General features: G+C 44.5%; 1 protein-coding gene across 3 annotated transcripts in view; it reads right to left on the minus strand.

Moving 5' to 3' along the window:
* Positions 1 to 15,304, minus strand: part of SHTN1 (shootin 1) — a 237,435-nt gene that overhangs the window by 176,760 nt on the left and 45,371 nt on the right. For all 3 annotated transcript variants that reach the window (XM_029610484.1, XM_029610482.1, XM_029610483.1), the window contains exon 3: positions 15,132 to 15,192. In XM_029610484.1, the coding sequence (XP_029466344.1) occupies positions 15,132 to 15,192 (61 nt within the window). The remainder of the gene's footprint in view (positions 1 to 15,131; positions 15,193 to 15,304) is intronic.

Consider the following 15,304-nt stretch of genomic DNA (forward strand, 5'->3'; position numbering starts at 1 on the left):
CCAATTTCACCCCCTCAAACTATATTCACATGGCACTCAGCCTTATCCCTTAGAAATTGATCTAACTGTACAGGATCTATGAACACAAACTTATTATTCTGGTAAGTTACACGGGTATTTGAGGAAAAAATTAGCACCTATGTCAGGGAGGAAGGGGAGACCTGTGTGCAGGGAGGAGGAGGATCCCAGAGGTGAACACCGTCTTACCGCGCCGACGACAGGAGAGAGAGAGGGAGAGGCACACCCCCCTCATAGGCCCTGACGTCACTGGGAGGAGCCCGGAAGAACTTTAAAGAGCAGGGCTTGGTGGCGCACAGCCGAAACCGCGCGCCAAAGGGGCACGCCCCTGGGTAAGAAAAGAAAATCGAAGACCTGGACTTCATCTCCTATACCCTCCACATCAACAAAATATGGGCCGATGGACAACCATGTTCTACACCTTGGTGAGTTGTCCATGAAGAACTGTACGGGGGCTGGGTCACCCTCAGGGATATCCTCGAGTCCCGGCCCTTCGCAACCACCCCTTCAATCAGCAGTTTTACAAATGGCCGGTGGGAGACTAACTGGGGCAACTGTTGATACCCTTAGTGCCAACTTTTCCTGAGGAAGGAGGCCTAAGGGGTGAGAACTCTATGGGTTTTTCTCATAGTGAGCCAGTTGAAAATAATCCATCATTATTACCTTTTCCTTCTATAATACCTGCTATGATTGAATTAGCCGAGGGAGGTACAGAGCCAGAAAGTGTCTCGCTGTTAGATGTATGGAGATTAGTTTCTCAGGTAGATAAGAAGGTGTCCAGCACTATATCCCAAATACATAGTTTCTCATCTCAAACAAGAGAAAAATTAGTAGAACAAGATGCTAGGTTAAATAATGTTGTGACCTCTATTTCTACATTTAACGCTCAGTTGGGTTCTCTACAAACAGTATGTATGTCCTTTCTTAAGGATAATTTATTTCTTCATAACCAGATTGAGCAGCTAGAAAATGAAATAAGATCAAATAATTTACGTTTTCTTAACTTTCCTATAACCCGGTTACTTTCTTCTAAGGAATTATATAGGAAATATGTGTGTGAAATCTTGTCTTTTGAAGAAGACAAGTTACCTGTCTTATCGAAAATCTACTACATTTCAAACAGGAAAAAGATCACTGTTCAGGAAGGGGGAATGGATATCTGGGAGAGCCCATGCATCACTACATTCCTTGAAGATTCAATTGATAATATCCCCTCAAGAGCTACTTTATTGGCTTCATTTTCTTTGAAATATGAGAGATTTGGTTTTTTATAAATATTTCCAGAACAAGCATTTAGTATTCTGTGGACAAAAAGTCCAAATCTTTCCGGATGTTTCCAAGGCCACTCAGGCGCATTGGAAACTATTCCTTTCAAAGCATCACAACTTGATTGCTCACATAGACCAGGCCAACCTCTCTGAAAACCTCCACTGTATACCAAACCACCCTTAATTCCAGGAAATTTGCCATGAAGCTTTTCCTGAGAAGACCAAAGACTTTGAGTACAGAGCCTTTCTCTAAGGGCTCTGCACCCAAGATTGGCTGCATCTGTGGTGGGGACAATTTGGACTGGAGGAATCTGGAAGGGTATGCCTTTGGTCAAATTAAAATTGTCCCTCCACCAGGACAGGGAGATCTTGAGCAGTTGCATGATGTGGAAGCTGTCCCAAAGATCCTGAGAAGCCTGAAGTCACTGAGATCAGAGATCCCACTGAATTCTTCTCATGTGGAGATGTGTCAAAGGAGTTACATGAACTGTTGACACTATAAGGCTCAACAACCTCAAATGTCTCATGCTGATGTTTTCTGACTCACTTGTATCCTTTCCACTAAGGAAAGGTGGTAGCCCTTAGTTGTGGAAGGAAGGCTCTTGCCCAAGTTGTGTCTAGCAGAGCTCCAATAAACTCCAACTGAGATGACAAGCTCAAGTGGAACTTGAGACAGTTGATAACGAACCCTAGTAACTCCAGAACCTGGATAGTTTTGCACATTGATTCTGTGGCACCTGCCTGGGATGCGCTCAAGTATCACATTGTCCAGATAAAGAAGCACTTGCACACCCAGTTTGCAGATCACCTCTACAGCAAGACGTTTAGTAAAGACATGCCAGGCTGACACTAGACCAAAACGCAGTACATGACACTGAAGGTGACAGTTCCCAATTATAAATCAAACATTCCCTGTGACATGGGAATCTTTCTATGTCTGTGTAAGCATCCGTGACACTTAGATAGCATAACTACTCTCTTCTTTGTAAAAAGGGAACTAAGATGCCCAAGGAAACCATCTTGAACATTTTTTTTAAGAGACTTGTTCAAGGCCCTTGGGTCTAGGACAGGGGTGGCCAACTCCAGACCTCAAGAGCCACAAACAGGCCAGGTTTTCAGAAAATCCACAATTAATTGCATGGGATAGATTTGCATACAATGGAGGGAGTACATGCAAATCCATCTCATGCATATTCATGTCTTCTTTCCCCTGGTGGAAACAGTTCAACTGCATTAGTCTCTAAGAGTGAGGAGAGCTCCTTCTGAGGCAATTCCCAATGTGGAGTGTGTCCCCAACCTGAGTCTGGTAGCAGATCTGGAGGAAGACCCAAAAGACAGAATAGATTATAATGATGTAAGAAAATAAGGAAATTAGGCCATCCCAGTAGATAGGTAGCAATAAATAAAGCGGTCGAGTATCTAAGTAAAGAGCAGAAACATTCAGAATTACCCTTGCCAACTGATGAGCAAGTTGTTAATACAAATAAAAACATACTTTGAAATGTCTGTATACAAATGCTAGAAGTCTAAAAAATAAGATGGGAGAGTTAGAGTGTATAGCACTGGATGAAGAGGTAGATATAATTGGCATCTCAGAGACTTGGAAGGATAACCAATGGGACACTGTGATACCAGGGTACAAATTATATCAAATTGATAAGATGAAACAAATTGGTGGAGGGGTGGCATTATATGTTTTGTTTTTTTTATTTCGGATTTTTATATACCGGCATTCGAGATCGCAATCACATCATGCTGGTTCACATAAAACAGGGGTGCATAGTAAAACATTAACTATAACAAAGGTGCGGGAAAAGGCGGAAAAATGTTAAACAGGGTATTGAGTTAAACAGGATAAAATTCTGCAGGAAACAAAATGCAATGTTGAATCTTTATGGATATAAATTCCAGGTGAAGAGAAAAATAAAATAGCAGTGGGGGTATATTACCACCCACCTGGCCAGAATGAACAAACAGACAATGAAATGCTAAAAGAAATTAGGGAAGCTGACAAAATCAGCAGCATAGTAATGAGTGATTTCAATTACCCCAGTATTGACTGAGTGAATGTTACATCAGGACATTCTAGAGAGGTAAAGTTCCTACATAAAATAATGACTGCTTCATGGAACAACTGGTACAAGAACCACCTATTTTAGATCTAGTCCTTAGTGGAACACAGGATTTGGTACGAGAGGTAACCATGTTCGAGCTACTTGGCAATAGAGATCACAACATGATCAAATGTGACTTAACTGGTGAGAGGGAGGGATGAACAAAGGACATGTATGTTTGTCCGCACATGTATGTTTGTCCGCACAAGTGGAGATCGATCCGTGAATGCGTCCAAAAGATATATTACTTTTGCTGGTCATATAGTGGTATATATGATCCTCCATACACAAATTGTTCAATTTGTGAATTGAAGAGAATACACACAAGCCCCTGAGGCAGCCGTCTTGATACGGTGAAACTCGGCCAGAGTCGGGCTACCCTTTTGTCTCCACTTCAATAAAGGAATTTTATAAGACTTTTGGCATCTATTCCTTTGTTCATCCTGACAGCTTTTATAGATCGCCTTCCTTAACTGGTGAGAGGGCACTAAAGAAATCTACTGTGACAGCATTTAAAATAAGGAAAATGGTTAGGAGAATACTGAATGGAGCAACTGCAAAGGTTAAGAGTTTAATATTAGGCATGGATGTTGTTTAAAAATACCATCTTAGAAGCCGAGAAAAGATGTATTAACGCATTAGAAAAGGTGGAAGGAAGTCTAACTATCGGTATGTTAAAAGAGAAAGCAAGAGAGGCTATAACAGCTAAGATAACATCTTTCAAGAAATTGAAAAGGGATCCGAATGAAGAAAACAGGAAACAGCATAAGCACTGACAAGTCAGATGCAAAGCCCTGATAAGGAAGACAAAGAGAGAATCTGAAAAGAAGCTTGCTATGGAGCAAAAACTTATAGTAATAAAAATTTCAGATACATTTGAGGTAAAAAGCCTGCGAGAAAGTTAGTTGGACCATTAGATGATCAAGGGGCAAAAGGGGCAATTATGGATGACAAAGCCATAGCAGAGAGACTAAATTAATTCTTTGCTTCGGTATTCACTGAGGAAGAAGTAAGAGAAATACCCATGCCATAAATTGTATTCAAAGGTGATGATTTAGAGGAAATGAAAAACATTTCAGTGAACCTAGAAGACGTACAAGGGCAAATAGACAAACTAAAGAGTAGCAAATCAAGCAAATCTCCTGGACCAGATGGTATACAACCCAGAGTCCTGAAAGAACTGAGAAATAAAATTACGGGCCTGCTAGTGGAAATTTATAAAATGATCGTTAACATCATCTACAGTGCCTGAAGACTGGAGGGTTGCTAATATAACACCAATTTTTAAAAAGGGATCAAGAGGTGATCGAGGAAACAACAGACCAGTGAGTTTGATGTCCGTGCCAGACAAAATGGTAGAAAATATCATAAAGAACAAAATTGCCAAACATAAGCATAAAAACATAAGAAATTGCCATGCTGGGTCAGACCAAGGGTCCATCAAGCCCAGCATCCTGTTTCCAACAGAGGCCAAAACAGGCCACAAGAACCTGGCAATTACCCAAACACTAAGAAGATCCCATGCTACTGATGCAATTAATAGCAGTAGCTATTCCCTAAGTAAACTTGATTAATAGCTGTTAATGGACTTCCTAAGAACTTATCCAAACCTTTTTTGAACCCAGCTACACTAACTGCACTAACCACCTCCTCTGGCAACAAATTCCAGAGCTTTATTGTGCGTTGAGTGAAAAAGAATTTTCTCCGATTAGTTGTAAATGTGCTACTTGCTAACTTCATGGCGTGCCCTCTAGTCTTTCTATTATCCGAAAGAGTAAAAAACCGATTCACATCTACTCGTTCTAGACCTCTCATGATTTTAAACATCTCTATCATATCCCCCCTCAGCCGTCTCTTCTCCCAGCTGAACAGCTAGTTTAATGGGAAAAAGCCAACATGGATTTAGCCAAAGGAAGTCTTTCCTCACAAATTTGCTACATTTGTTTGAAAGCATAAACAAACATGTGGATAAAGGTGAGCCAGTTGACATAATATATCTGGATTTCCAGAAAGCATTTGACAAAGTCCCTCATGAGAGACTTGTTAGGATATTAAAAAGGCATGGGATAGGAAGCAGCATCCTATTATGGACTGGGAACTGGTTAAAAGATAGAAAACAGAGTGTAGGGCTAAATGGTAAATTTTCCCAATGGAGAAAGGTGAATAGTGGAGTGCCTCAAGGATCTGTTCTGGGACCACTGCTTTTTAATATATTTTTTAATGACTTGGAAAACTGGAAGACTGGGCATGCAAATGGCTAATGAAATGTAATGTGGACAAATGCAAAGTGATGCACTTAGGGAAGAGTAACCCAAATTATAGCGACACAATGCAAGGTTCCACATTATGAGTCTCCGCTGAGGAAAATGATCTAGGTGTCAACAATGATAATACGTTGAAATCTTCTGCTCACTGTGCAGCAGCAGCCAAGAAAGCAAATAAAATGCTGGGGTTTATAGGAAAGGAATGGAGAATAAAATGGAGAATATAATAATACCTCTGTATCACTCCATAGAGCAACCTCATCTTGAGTATTGTGTGCAGTTCTGGTCTCTGCATCTCAAAAAGGATATAGCAGAATTAGAAAGGTACAGAGAAGGGCAACCAAGATGATAAAGGAGATGGAACAATTCCCCTGTGAAGAAAGGCTAAAGAGGTTAGGACTCTTCAATTTGGAGAAGAGACGGCTATGATAGAGATTTATAAAATAATGAGTTTAATGGAATGGAATGAGTAAGGGGTTTATCAGTTGTTTACTCTTTCAAAATGCATAAAACTAGGGGATACACAATGAAGTACTACTACTAAACGTTTCTATAGCGCTACACAACATACGCAGCGCTGTACAAACATAAAAAAAGACAGTCCCTGCTCAATAGAGCTTACAATCTAATAAGACAAACATACAGGACAAGAGAATTTGTTTAAAGAAAAGAACGTTAGTCAAGACTAAAAGCAGACAATCAGGCATAAGATTTAAAAGTGGTTTCAAAAAGGGATTTAGATGGGATTTAAACACGGCGAGAGAGGGAACATGGTGGACCAGTTCAGAAAGCAGAGTCAGGAATTGGCAGTAGAGGAGAAGGGCACAGATAGGAGTGACAAGCAGGGGTGTAGAGAGAGATACGAGAGGTGAGGTAGTGAGGTGCTTCGGAGTGAAGGCATTTGTAAGTGAGAAAAAGAAGCTTGAACTGTATGCAGGAACGGATAGGGAGCCAATGCAGTGACTTTAGAAGAGGGGTAATGCGAGCATAGCGAGATTGGTGAAAGATAAATCGCACAGCTGAATTTAGGACAGATTGCAGAGGAGAGAGATGGCTAGCCATGAGACCTGTGAGGAGCAGGTTGCAATAGTCTTAAGCGGAAGGAAATGAGAGAGTGGATAAGGGTTCTGGTAATGTGTTCAGACAGGTGAAGAGAGAATTTGAAATGAAGTTGGCCGAAGAGGCAAAAACTCATAAAAACTTTTAAAAATAAATCCGAAGCAAGAAAACTGTGAGGGAGTTAGTTGGACCATTAGATGACCGAGGGGTTAAAGGGGCTCTTAGGGAAGATAAGGCCATTGCAGAAAGACGAAATTAATTCTTTGCTTCCATGTTTACTAAGGAGGATGCTGGGGAGATACCAATTCCGGAGATGGTTTTCAAGGGTGATGAGTCAGACGAACTGAACCAAATCACTGTGAATCTGGAGGATGTAGTAGGCCAGATTGACAAACTAAAGAGTGGCAACAGGATGCTGGGCTTGATGGACCCTTCGTCTGACCTAGCATGGCAATTTCTTATGTTCTTATGTGAAAAGTTGGATTTTGGCAATGTTACAAAGAAAGAAACGATATATTTTAGCAGTGTTTTGGATATATGTAGAGAAGGAGAGAAAGAAGTCGAAGAGGACGCCAAGATTTCGAGCTGATGGGACCGGGATGATGACCATGTTATCCACAGAAACAAAGAAAGGAGAAAGAGGAGAGGTGGGCTTGGGGGGAAAGATAAGGAGCTCAGTCTTGGCCATGTTGAGTTTAAGATGGCGGTGGGACATCCAGGCAGCACTGTCAGACAGGCAGGCCAAGATCCGGGATTGGATTTCTGTTGAAATTTCTGGTGTACATAGGTAGATCTGGGAGACATCAGCATAAAATCATGAGATGTCTAGAATGGGTAAATGTGAATTGGTTATTTACTCTTTCGGATAATAGAAAGACTAGGGGGCATTCTATGAAGTTAGCATGTAGCACATTTAAAAATAATCAGAGAAAGTTCTTTTTCACTTAACGCATAATTAAACTCTGGAATTTGTTCCCAGAGGATGTGGTTAGTGCAGTTAGTGTAGCTGTGTTTAAAAAAGGATTGGATAAGTTTTTGGAGGAGAAGTCCATTACCTGCTATTGATTAAGTTTATTTAGAGAATAGCCACTGCTATTGATAGCAACAGTAGCATGGAATAGACTTGGTTTTTGGGTACTTGCCAGATTCTTATGGCCTGGATTGGCCACTGTTGGAAACAGGATGCTGGGCTTGATGGACCCTTGGTCTGATCCAGTATGGCATGTTCTTATGTTCTTAAAATTGGTATTGAAAACCATGAGACGAAATCAGAGCACCAAGGGAATTAGTATATAGTGAGAAGAGAAGAGGACCCAGGACGGAACCCTGAGGCACGCCAATTAATAGTGGAATGGAAGTAGAGGAGGAACCACCAGAGGAAACGCTAAAAGCGCTACCGGAGAGGTAAGAAGAGAACCAAGACAGGACAGAGTCCCGAAATCCAAGCGAGGTCTGAGTATCAAGGAGTAGGTGGTGCTCAACAGTGTCAAAAGCAGCAGACAGGTGAAGGAGGATAAGGGCAGAGTAAAGACCTTTGGCTTTAGCCATAAACAGGTTCACTGCAAACGTTGGCAAAGGCTGTTTCAGTTAAATATAGAGGGCGAAAACCAGACTGGAGTGGATCAAGAACGGCTTGAGATGTAAGAAAGTCAAGACAGCGGTGGTGAACAGCATGTTCAAGTAATTTGCAGGCAAAAGGGAGAAGGGATATAGGATGACAGATAGGATCCAGTGAGCGTTTAAGGAGTGGTATGTAATATATTTGAAACTAACAAAAGAAAAGGGGTTTTTTTTTTACTCAATGCATAATTAAGCTCTGGAATTCGTTGCCCAAGGATGTGGTGAAAGCTATTAGTGTAGCTATGTTTAAAAAAGGTTTGGACAAGTTCCTGGAGGAAAAGTCCATTAACCATTATTAAGGTAGAGTTGCAGAAATGCACTGCTTATTCTTGGGATAAGCAGCTTGGAATCTCTCTACGCCCTGGGATCCTGCCAGGTACTTGTGAGCTGGATTGGCCACTGTTGGAATCAGGATATTGGACATGATAAACTCTTGGTCTGATCTTATGCAATCCATCCCCTTTTCTTATGATGCCGAGATCCCACAGCCTGAAGCTGCACTGAATCAATGGTTGACATAAAACCTCGGGCTGCCTCTGATGGAAGGTCCTTTGGCAGGTGTACAGGGATGCAGGCCAAGCTCCGGTTTTGACTGAGGTGCCAGCTGTGGCTAAGGGGCCCTCTGCTGCCTTCGGCGAACACGAGAGGCCTGTGGTGTAGAGGACCAAGGAAGCAGAGGACACCTCTTTGGCCCCATGCTCACGTGTATCCTGGCAGAGGATAGCGGGTCTGAAGTGGCGGTGACCGTCTTCCTTTTCACCTTAAAATATTTTTTACAAAAATCGGGTCCAGTGGAATCCTCCCCTCTGGAATCCCCTCCTACCCAGTAAAAACAGAGGAAGTCCTCAAATCCTTACCCCCCCCCACAAACCAGAAAAGACCTTGCCTCTTCCAGGGGGGCCATTCCCTTACTGGCAGCCGACTGGTCCCTCCACTGTAACATATCACTGAAAGGACCAATCCCATTTCAGAATTCTGAAAGATTAGCCTTCTGAAAGGGGATTGGTCCCGCCACTGTCAGCTGACAGTGGAGGGACCAATCAGCAGACAGTGAACTAATATTATGTGCCCGACCTCTCAGAATTCTGAAAGGGGATTGGTCCTTTCACTGACCTGCCACAGGGAGGGAACAGCCCTGCTAGAGGAAGTAAGGTCTTCTTCAGATGCGGTTCCTGGTAGGGTGACTGGGATTTGAAAGGCCCCCTCTGTTTCAACGGGTAGGAGGGGGGTCCAGAGGAGAGAAATCACTGGGCCTGGGAGGGGGACTTACATAACTTCTTTTTAAGCTGAGAGGGAGGGGGTTTGGCAAGCTGGGGAAGGAGGGAGAACTTGTCGGCCAGCCCACTCGAGTGGGTTTTCAAGCCATTCCCCTCTCCACTGTAGGAAGGTTTACTCCTGCCTCTGACCAGGTTTTAAATTTCCCACAGAAAAAGATGACTCATTCAGCAGTCTGCCCGCTAGCGCACCTCCTTGTACTGCAGGGTAACAGATCATAAGGCTTCATACCCTACATTTAACATAAGACATTAACATAGTAATGAAGGCAGAAAAACATCAATTGGTCCATCCACTCTGCCGATCAAGTTTCTAAGGGTAGTAACTGCCGCTCCATGCAGATTACCCCCATGTTTCTGTTAGGGGTAGTAACTGCCGCTCCGTGCAGGTTACCCCCATGTTTCTGTTAGGGGTAGTAACTGCCGCTCCGTGCAGGTTACCCCCATGTTTCTGTTAGGGGTAGTAACTGCCGCTCCGTGCAGGTTACCCCCATGTTTCTGTTAGGGGTAGTAACTGCCGCTCCGTGCAGGTTACCCCCATGTTTCTGTTAGGGGTAGTAACTGCCGCTCCGTGCAGGTTACCCCCATGTTTCTGTTAAGGGTAGTAACTGCCGCTCCGTGCAGGTTACCCCCATGTGTCTGTTAAGGGTAGTAACTGCCGCTCCGTGCAGGTTACCCCCATGTGTCTGTTAGGGGTAGTAACTGCCGCTCCGTGCAGGTTACCCCCATGTTTCTGTTAGGGGTAGTAACTGCCGCTCCGTGCAGGTTACCCCCATGTTTCTGTTAAAGGCAGTAAGTGCCGCTCCAAGCAGGTTACCTTCATGCCTTATATTAAGGGTAGTATCTGCCGCTCCATGCAGGTTACCCCCATGTTTCTGTTAAGGGTAGTAACTGCCGCTCCATGCAGGTTACCCTCATGTTACTGTTAAGGGTAGTAACCGCCGCTCCATGCAGGTTACCCCCATGTGTCTGTTAAGGGTAGTAACCGCCGCTCCGTGCAGGTTACCCCCATGTTTCTGTTAAGGGTAGTAACTGCCGCTCCGTGCAGGTTACCCCCATGTTTCTGTTAGGGGTAGTAACTGCCGCTCCGTGCAGGTTACCCCCATGTTTCTGTTAGGGGTAGTAACTGCCGCTCCGTGCAGGTTACCCCCATGTTTCTGTTAGGGGTAGTAACTGCCGCTCCGTGCAGGTTATCCTCATGTTTCTGTTAAGGGTAGTAACTGCCGCTCCGTGCAGGTTACCCCCATGTGTCTGTTAAGGGTAGTAACTGCCGCTCCGTGCAGGTTACCCCCATGTGTCTGTTAAGGGTAGTAACTGCCGCTCCGTGCAGGTTACCCCCATGTTTCTGTTAAGGGTAGTAACTGCCGCTCCGTGCAGGTTACCCCCATGTTTCTGTTAGGGGTAGTAACTGCCGCTCCATGCAGGTTACCCCCATGTTTCTGTTAAAGGCAGTAAGTGCCGCTCCAAGCAGGTTACCCTCATGCCTTATATTAAGGGTAGTATCTGCCGCTCCATGCAGGTTACCCCCATGTTTCTGTTAAGGGTAGTAACTACCGCTCCATATAGGTTACCCCCATGTTTCTGTTAAGGGTAGTAACTGCCGCTCCATGCAGGTTACCCTCATGTTACTGTTAAGGGTAGTAACCGCCGCTCCATGCAGGTTACCCCCATGTGTCTGTTAAGGGTAGTAACCGCCGCTCCATGCAGGTTACCCCCATGTTTCTGTTAGGGGTAGTAACTGCTGCTCCGTGCAGGTTACCCCCATGTTTCTGTTAAGGGCAGTAATGGCCGCTCCATGCAGGTTACCCCCATGTTTCTGTTAAGGGCAGTAACGGCCACTCCGTGCAGGTTACCCTCATGCCTTATATTAAGGGTAGTAACTGCCGCTCAGTGCAGGTTACTCCCATGCTTTATATTAAGGGTAGTAACTGCCGCTCAGTGCAGGTTACCCTCATGCCTTATATTAAGGGTAGTAACTGCCGCTCCGTGCAGGTTACTCCCATGCCTTATATTAAGGGTAGTAACTGCCGCTCCGTGCAGGTTACCCTCATGCCTTATATTAAGGGTAGTAACTGCCGTTCCGTGCAGGTTACCCCCATGCCTTATATTAAGGGTAGTAACTGCCGCTCCGTGCAGGTTACCCTCATGCCTTATATTAAGGGTAGTAACTGCCGTTCCATGCAGGTTACCCCCATGCCTTATATTAAGGGTAGTAACTGCCGCTCCGTGCAGGTTACCCCCATGCCTTATATTAAGGGTAGTAACTGCCCGCTCCGTGCAGGTTACCCCCATGCCTTATATTAAGGGTAGTAACTGCCGCTCCGTGCAGGTTACCCCCATGCCTTATATTAAGGGTAGTAACTGCCGCTCCGTGCAGGTTACCCCCATGCCTTATATTAAGGGTAGTAACTGCCGCTCCGTGCAGGTTACCCCCATGCCTTATATTAAGGGTAGTAACTGCCGCTCCGTGCAGGTTACCCCCATGCCTTATATTAAGGGTAGTAACTGCCGCTCCGTGCAGGTTACCCCCATGCCTTATATTAAGGGTGGTAACTGCCGCTCCGTGCAGGTTACCCCCATGCCTTATATTAAGGGTAGTAACTGCCGCTCCGTGCAGGTTACCCTCATGCCTTATATTAAGGGTAGTAACTGCCGCTCCGTGCAGGTTACCCTCATGCCTTATATTAAGGGTAGTAACTGCCGCTCCGTGCAGGTTACCCCCATGCCTTATATTAAGGGTAGTAACTGCCGCTCCGTGCAGGTTACCCCCATGCCTTATATTAAGGGTAGTAACTGCCGCTCCGTGCAGGTTACCCTCATGCCTTATATTAAGGGTAGTAATATTAATAATCAAAGCCAAGCAACTGTAAACCTGGATGTTCACCAAAGCCTACCAAAACACCCAATGACTCATTCCCAAAATATAACACAAATCTTGAGTGAAACTTCCTCGCAGCCACCCTAATAACCTTCTTTCAGATCCCCACCATGTTCCCCTTACTACGTTTAGAATATCCCCCTCATTCTTAATAATACTTTAAATGAACGCTGGATGCATAAGTGATCGCTCTTTGTATATCAATGCATCTACTGATCTTCTAACACTTTATCCATCGAATACGAGTTATTCACAAGGAATACGATCTTAATCCCCACCCTAACCTCCTAACACCTTACCCATCGAAAACAGTAAACCGTTGTGATGGCGAAACCGAACGACGGTATATAAAACTCGATAAATAAATCAATAAATAAATAGCAAAATTCCTGCTAGCAACATTTTTATGGGATGAGCAGCCTTCCTGATAATTCAGACCGTGCTGCTGCCGCTTGAAACCTGCTTTGCTCTTGGACCTGTGCTTTTCCCCTAATGCCTGTGTATCAGTATCCCAGACTGTAAACGTAGGGGCCCAGCGTTGGCTGTCATCTGAATCCAATTTCCCCTTCCCTCCCACTCCTCCCCCACTGTCAAAGCAGAGAGCGATGTTGCCTTCTGTTAAGGGTGGTAGCAACTGCCGCTCCATGCAGGCCACCCTCAAGCCTATATGTAAACTATAGGAGGTAGATCTTAAAAAAGGACGCACGCGCAAACAAAAGTACGCTGGATTTTATAAGATACGCGCATTATTGATAAGAGTACACAATTGTAGGGCTTAGACTTGTATGTCAACTGCCCACCCATGTTAACCATGCCCCCCCCCAAAAAAAAAAATCCATTCTGGCTACGCCACTGATGTGCACCTATATCAGTCACATCCTTCCTTCATACCACTCATCCAACACTCAGTAACAGTTACAGTGGCCAGGATTCTTGCAACCAGCTATGATGAACAAAAGAACATAAGAACATGCCATGCTGGGTCAGAGCAAGAGTCCATCAAGCCCAGCATCCTGTTTCCAACAGAGGCCAATCCGAGTCACAAGTACCTAGCAAGTACTCAAACATTAACAGATCCCATGCTACTAATGCTGGCAACAAGCAGTGGCTATTTCCGATTGATTAGTAGAAGTTTATGGACTTCTCCTCCAGGAACTTATCCAAACTTTTTTTAAACCCATCTACACCAACTGCCTTAACCACATCCTCTGGCATTGAATTAAGAACATGCCATACTGGGTTGGGCGAAGGGTCCCATCAAGCCCAGCAGCCTACTTCCAACAGTGGCCAATCCAGGCTATAAGTACCAGAGCTCAATTGTGCGTTGGGTGAAAAAGAATTTTCTCCAATTTGTTTTAAATGTGCTACATGCTAACTTCATGGAGAGGCCCTATATTAAAGCTGAGTTATTTAAATTTTATTTATTTAAAGATTTTATATACAGACAACCATTTGCACATCGTATCGGTTTACAGATAACTTAGAACAATGAATATAAATTAGGCATGGCCTTTACAAAGAACAAAAAACAAAAGGAGTATGACAAGGAACCTGAGAACTTAGGTTAGTACATTCAACTGAGAGTAACATAAGTTAGGAGAGGAGGGTACAACTAAGTGAAAAGGGGGAGGCTATGTACAAAGGTACAGAAGGTACATTCGTTAAAAATGCAGAGTTTTATAGGGGGAAAGCAGGAGAAAATGTAGGGCCTAAAGGGGTACTGCTTAGGATTAAAGGAGTTGTCATTAGGAGTAGTTTATCTACGAAAATTAGACATTTGGGGAGGTTGTAAGGTTTCTGGAGTGCTTTTTATCAGTAGGTCACAGAAAGGAGTAGGGTTAGCGTGGGTGGATAAAGAGGGGTAGGCTCGAAGGAAGATCCGCGTTTTAAGTTTTTTTTTTAATTTGGGTATGGAAGTTTCAGTGCGAAGGTCAGGGGGCAAGGAGCACAAAGTGTGGGGCCAGCAAGTGTGAAGGCTCTGTTTGTTGTAGAGATGAGTCTAGTGGATTTTATAGAGGGGGTGCTTCTATAGGTACAGATTGTCACAGTTCTTGGGACAGAGCCCTGCTGGGTAGGTGTGAACGTAGAAGATAGGGCTGGCAGAAGAGGAAGGTGCAACATTTCCTGGCGCAGTCTGTAGTCAGAAGGGAGAGGGAGTGTGTTACAATAAGCAACGGCCTACCGATCCCTGTCACAGGGGGATAGGTGATCAGGCTTATCAAAGTGTTGAAGCTGCCTGCACTTGTGACTGACTGGACATTGGGGGGGGGGGCAGCAGAGAGAGAGAGAGGGGGTGACTGTGGCTGCCTCTGCCTGCACTTTTAAGGTCTGAAAACTTTAGTTCTATCACTTACGTGACAGCACCATCATCATGTTACAGTACAATATGCTTCTCGCTTATTCCATGCACAGTGTGCGTGTTTGAAACCGGTTTTATACTCGTCCTGGTCCTACGTTTACAGCAGTCCTTGAGAATTTTACAGAACCATCGGCTCCTCCCTGGCTAACGGGCTTCTTACCTGTCCAGGTGTGGCTAACTAAGCTCAGGGGATTAGCCAGAACGGCCCATTCGCGTGTCTCTTTTGTGGCCTGAGAAACGTCAGAAATTCTGCAAGTGCCTCCAGGCGCATACTCACTCTTATTCAGTTCCCCCAGCTTTTTCACGGCTTCATCTCGCTCCTCGCGCATTCTCTCGTACTGCAGTAGAGGGGAGAAAGGAGAAGTTAAGACGTACAGTGCTACGGGAGCAGATGTGCCACAGCTCACGCGCAGTGCAGACCACAGGCCAGGGGCCACCCCGTGAAACGGA

The sequence above is a fragment of the Rhinatrema bivittatum genome, chromosome 7 (genome assembly GCF_901001135.1).
Source record: "Rhinatrema bivittatum chromosome 7, aRhiBiv1.1, whole genome shotgun sequence".
In the NCBI taxonomy this organism is placed as follows: Eukaryota; Metazoa; Chordata; class Amphibia; order Gymnophiona; family Rhinatrematidae; genus Rhinatrema; species Rhinatrema bivittatum.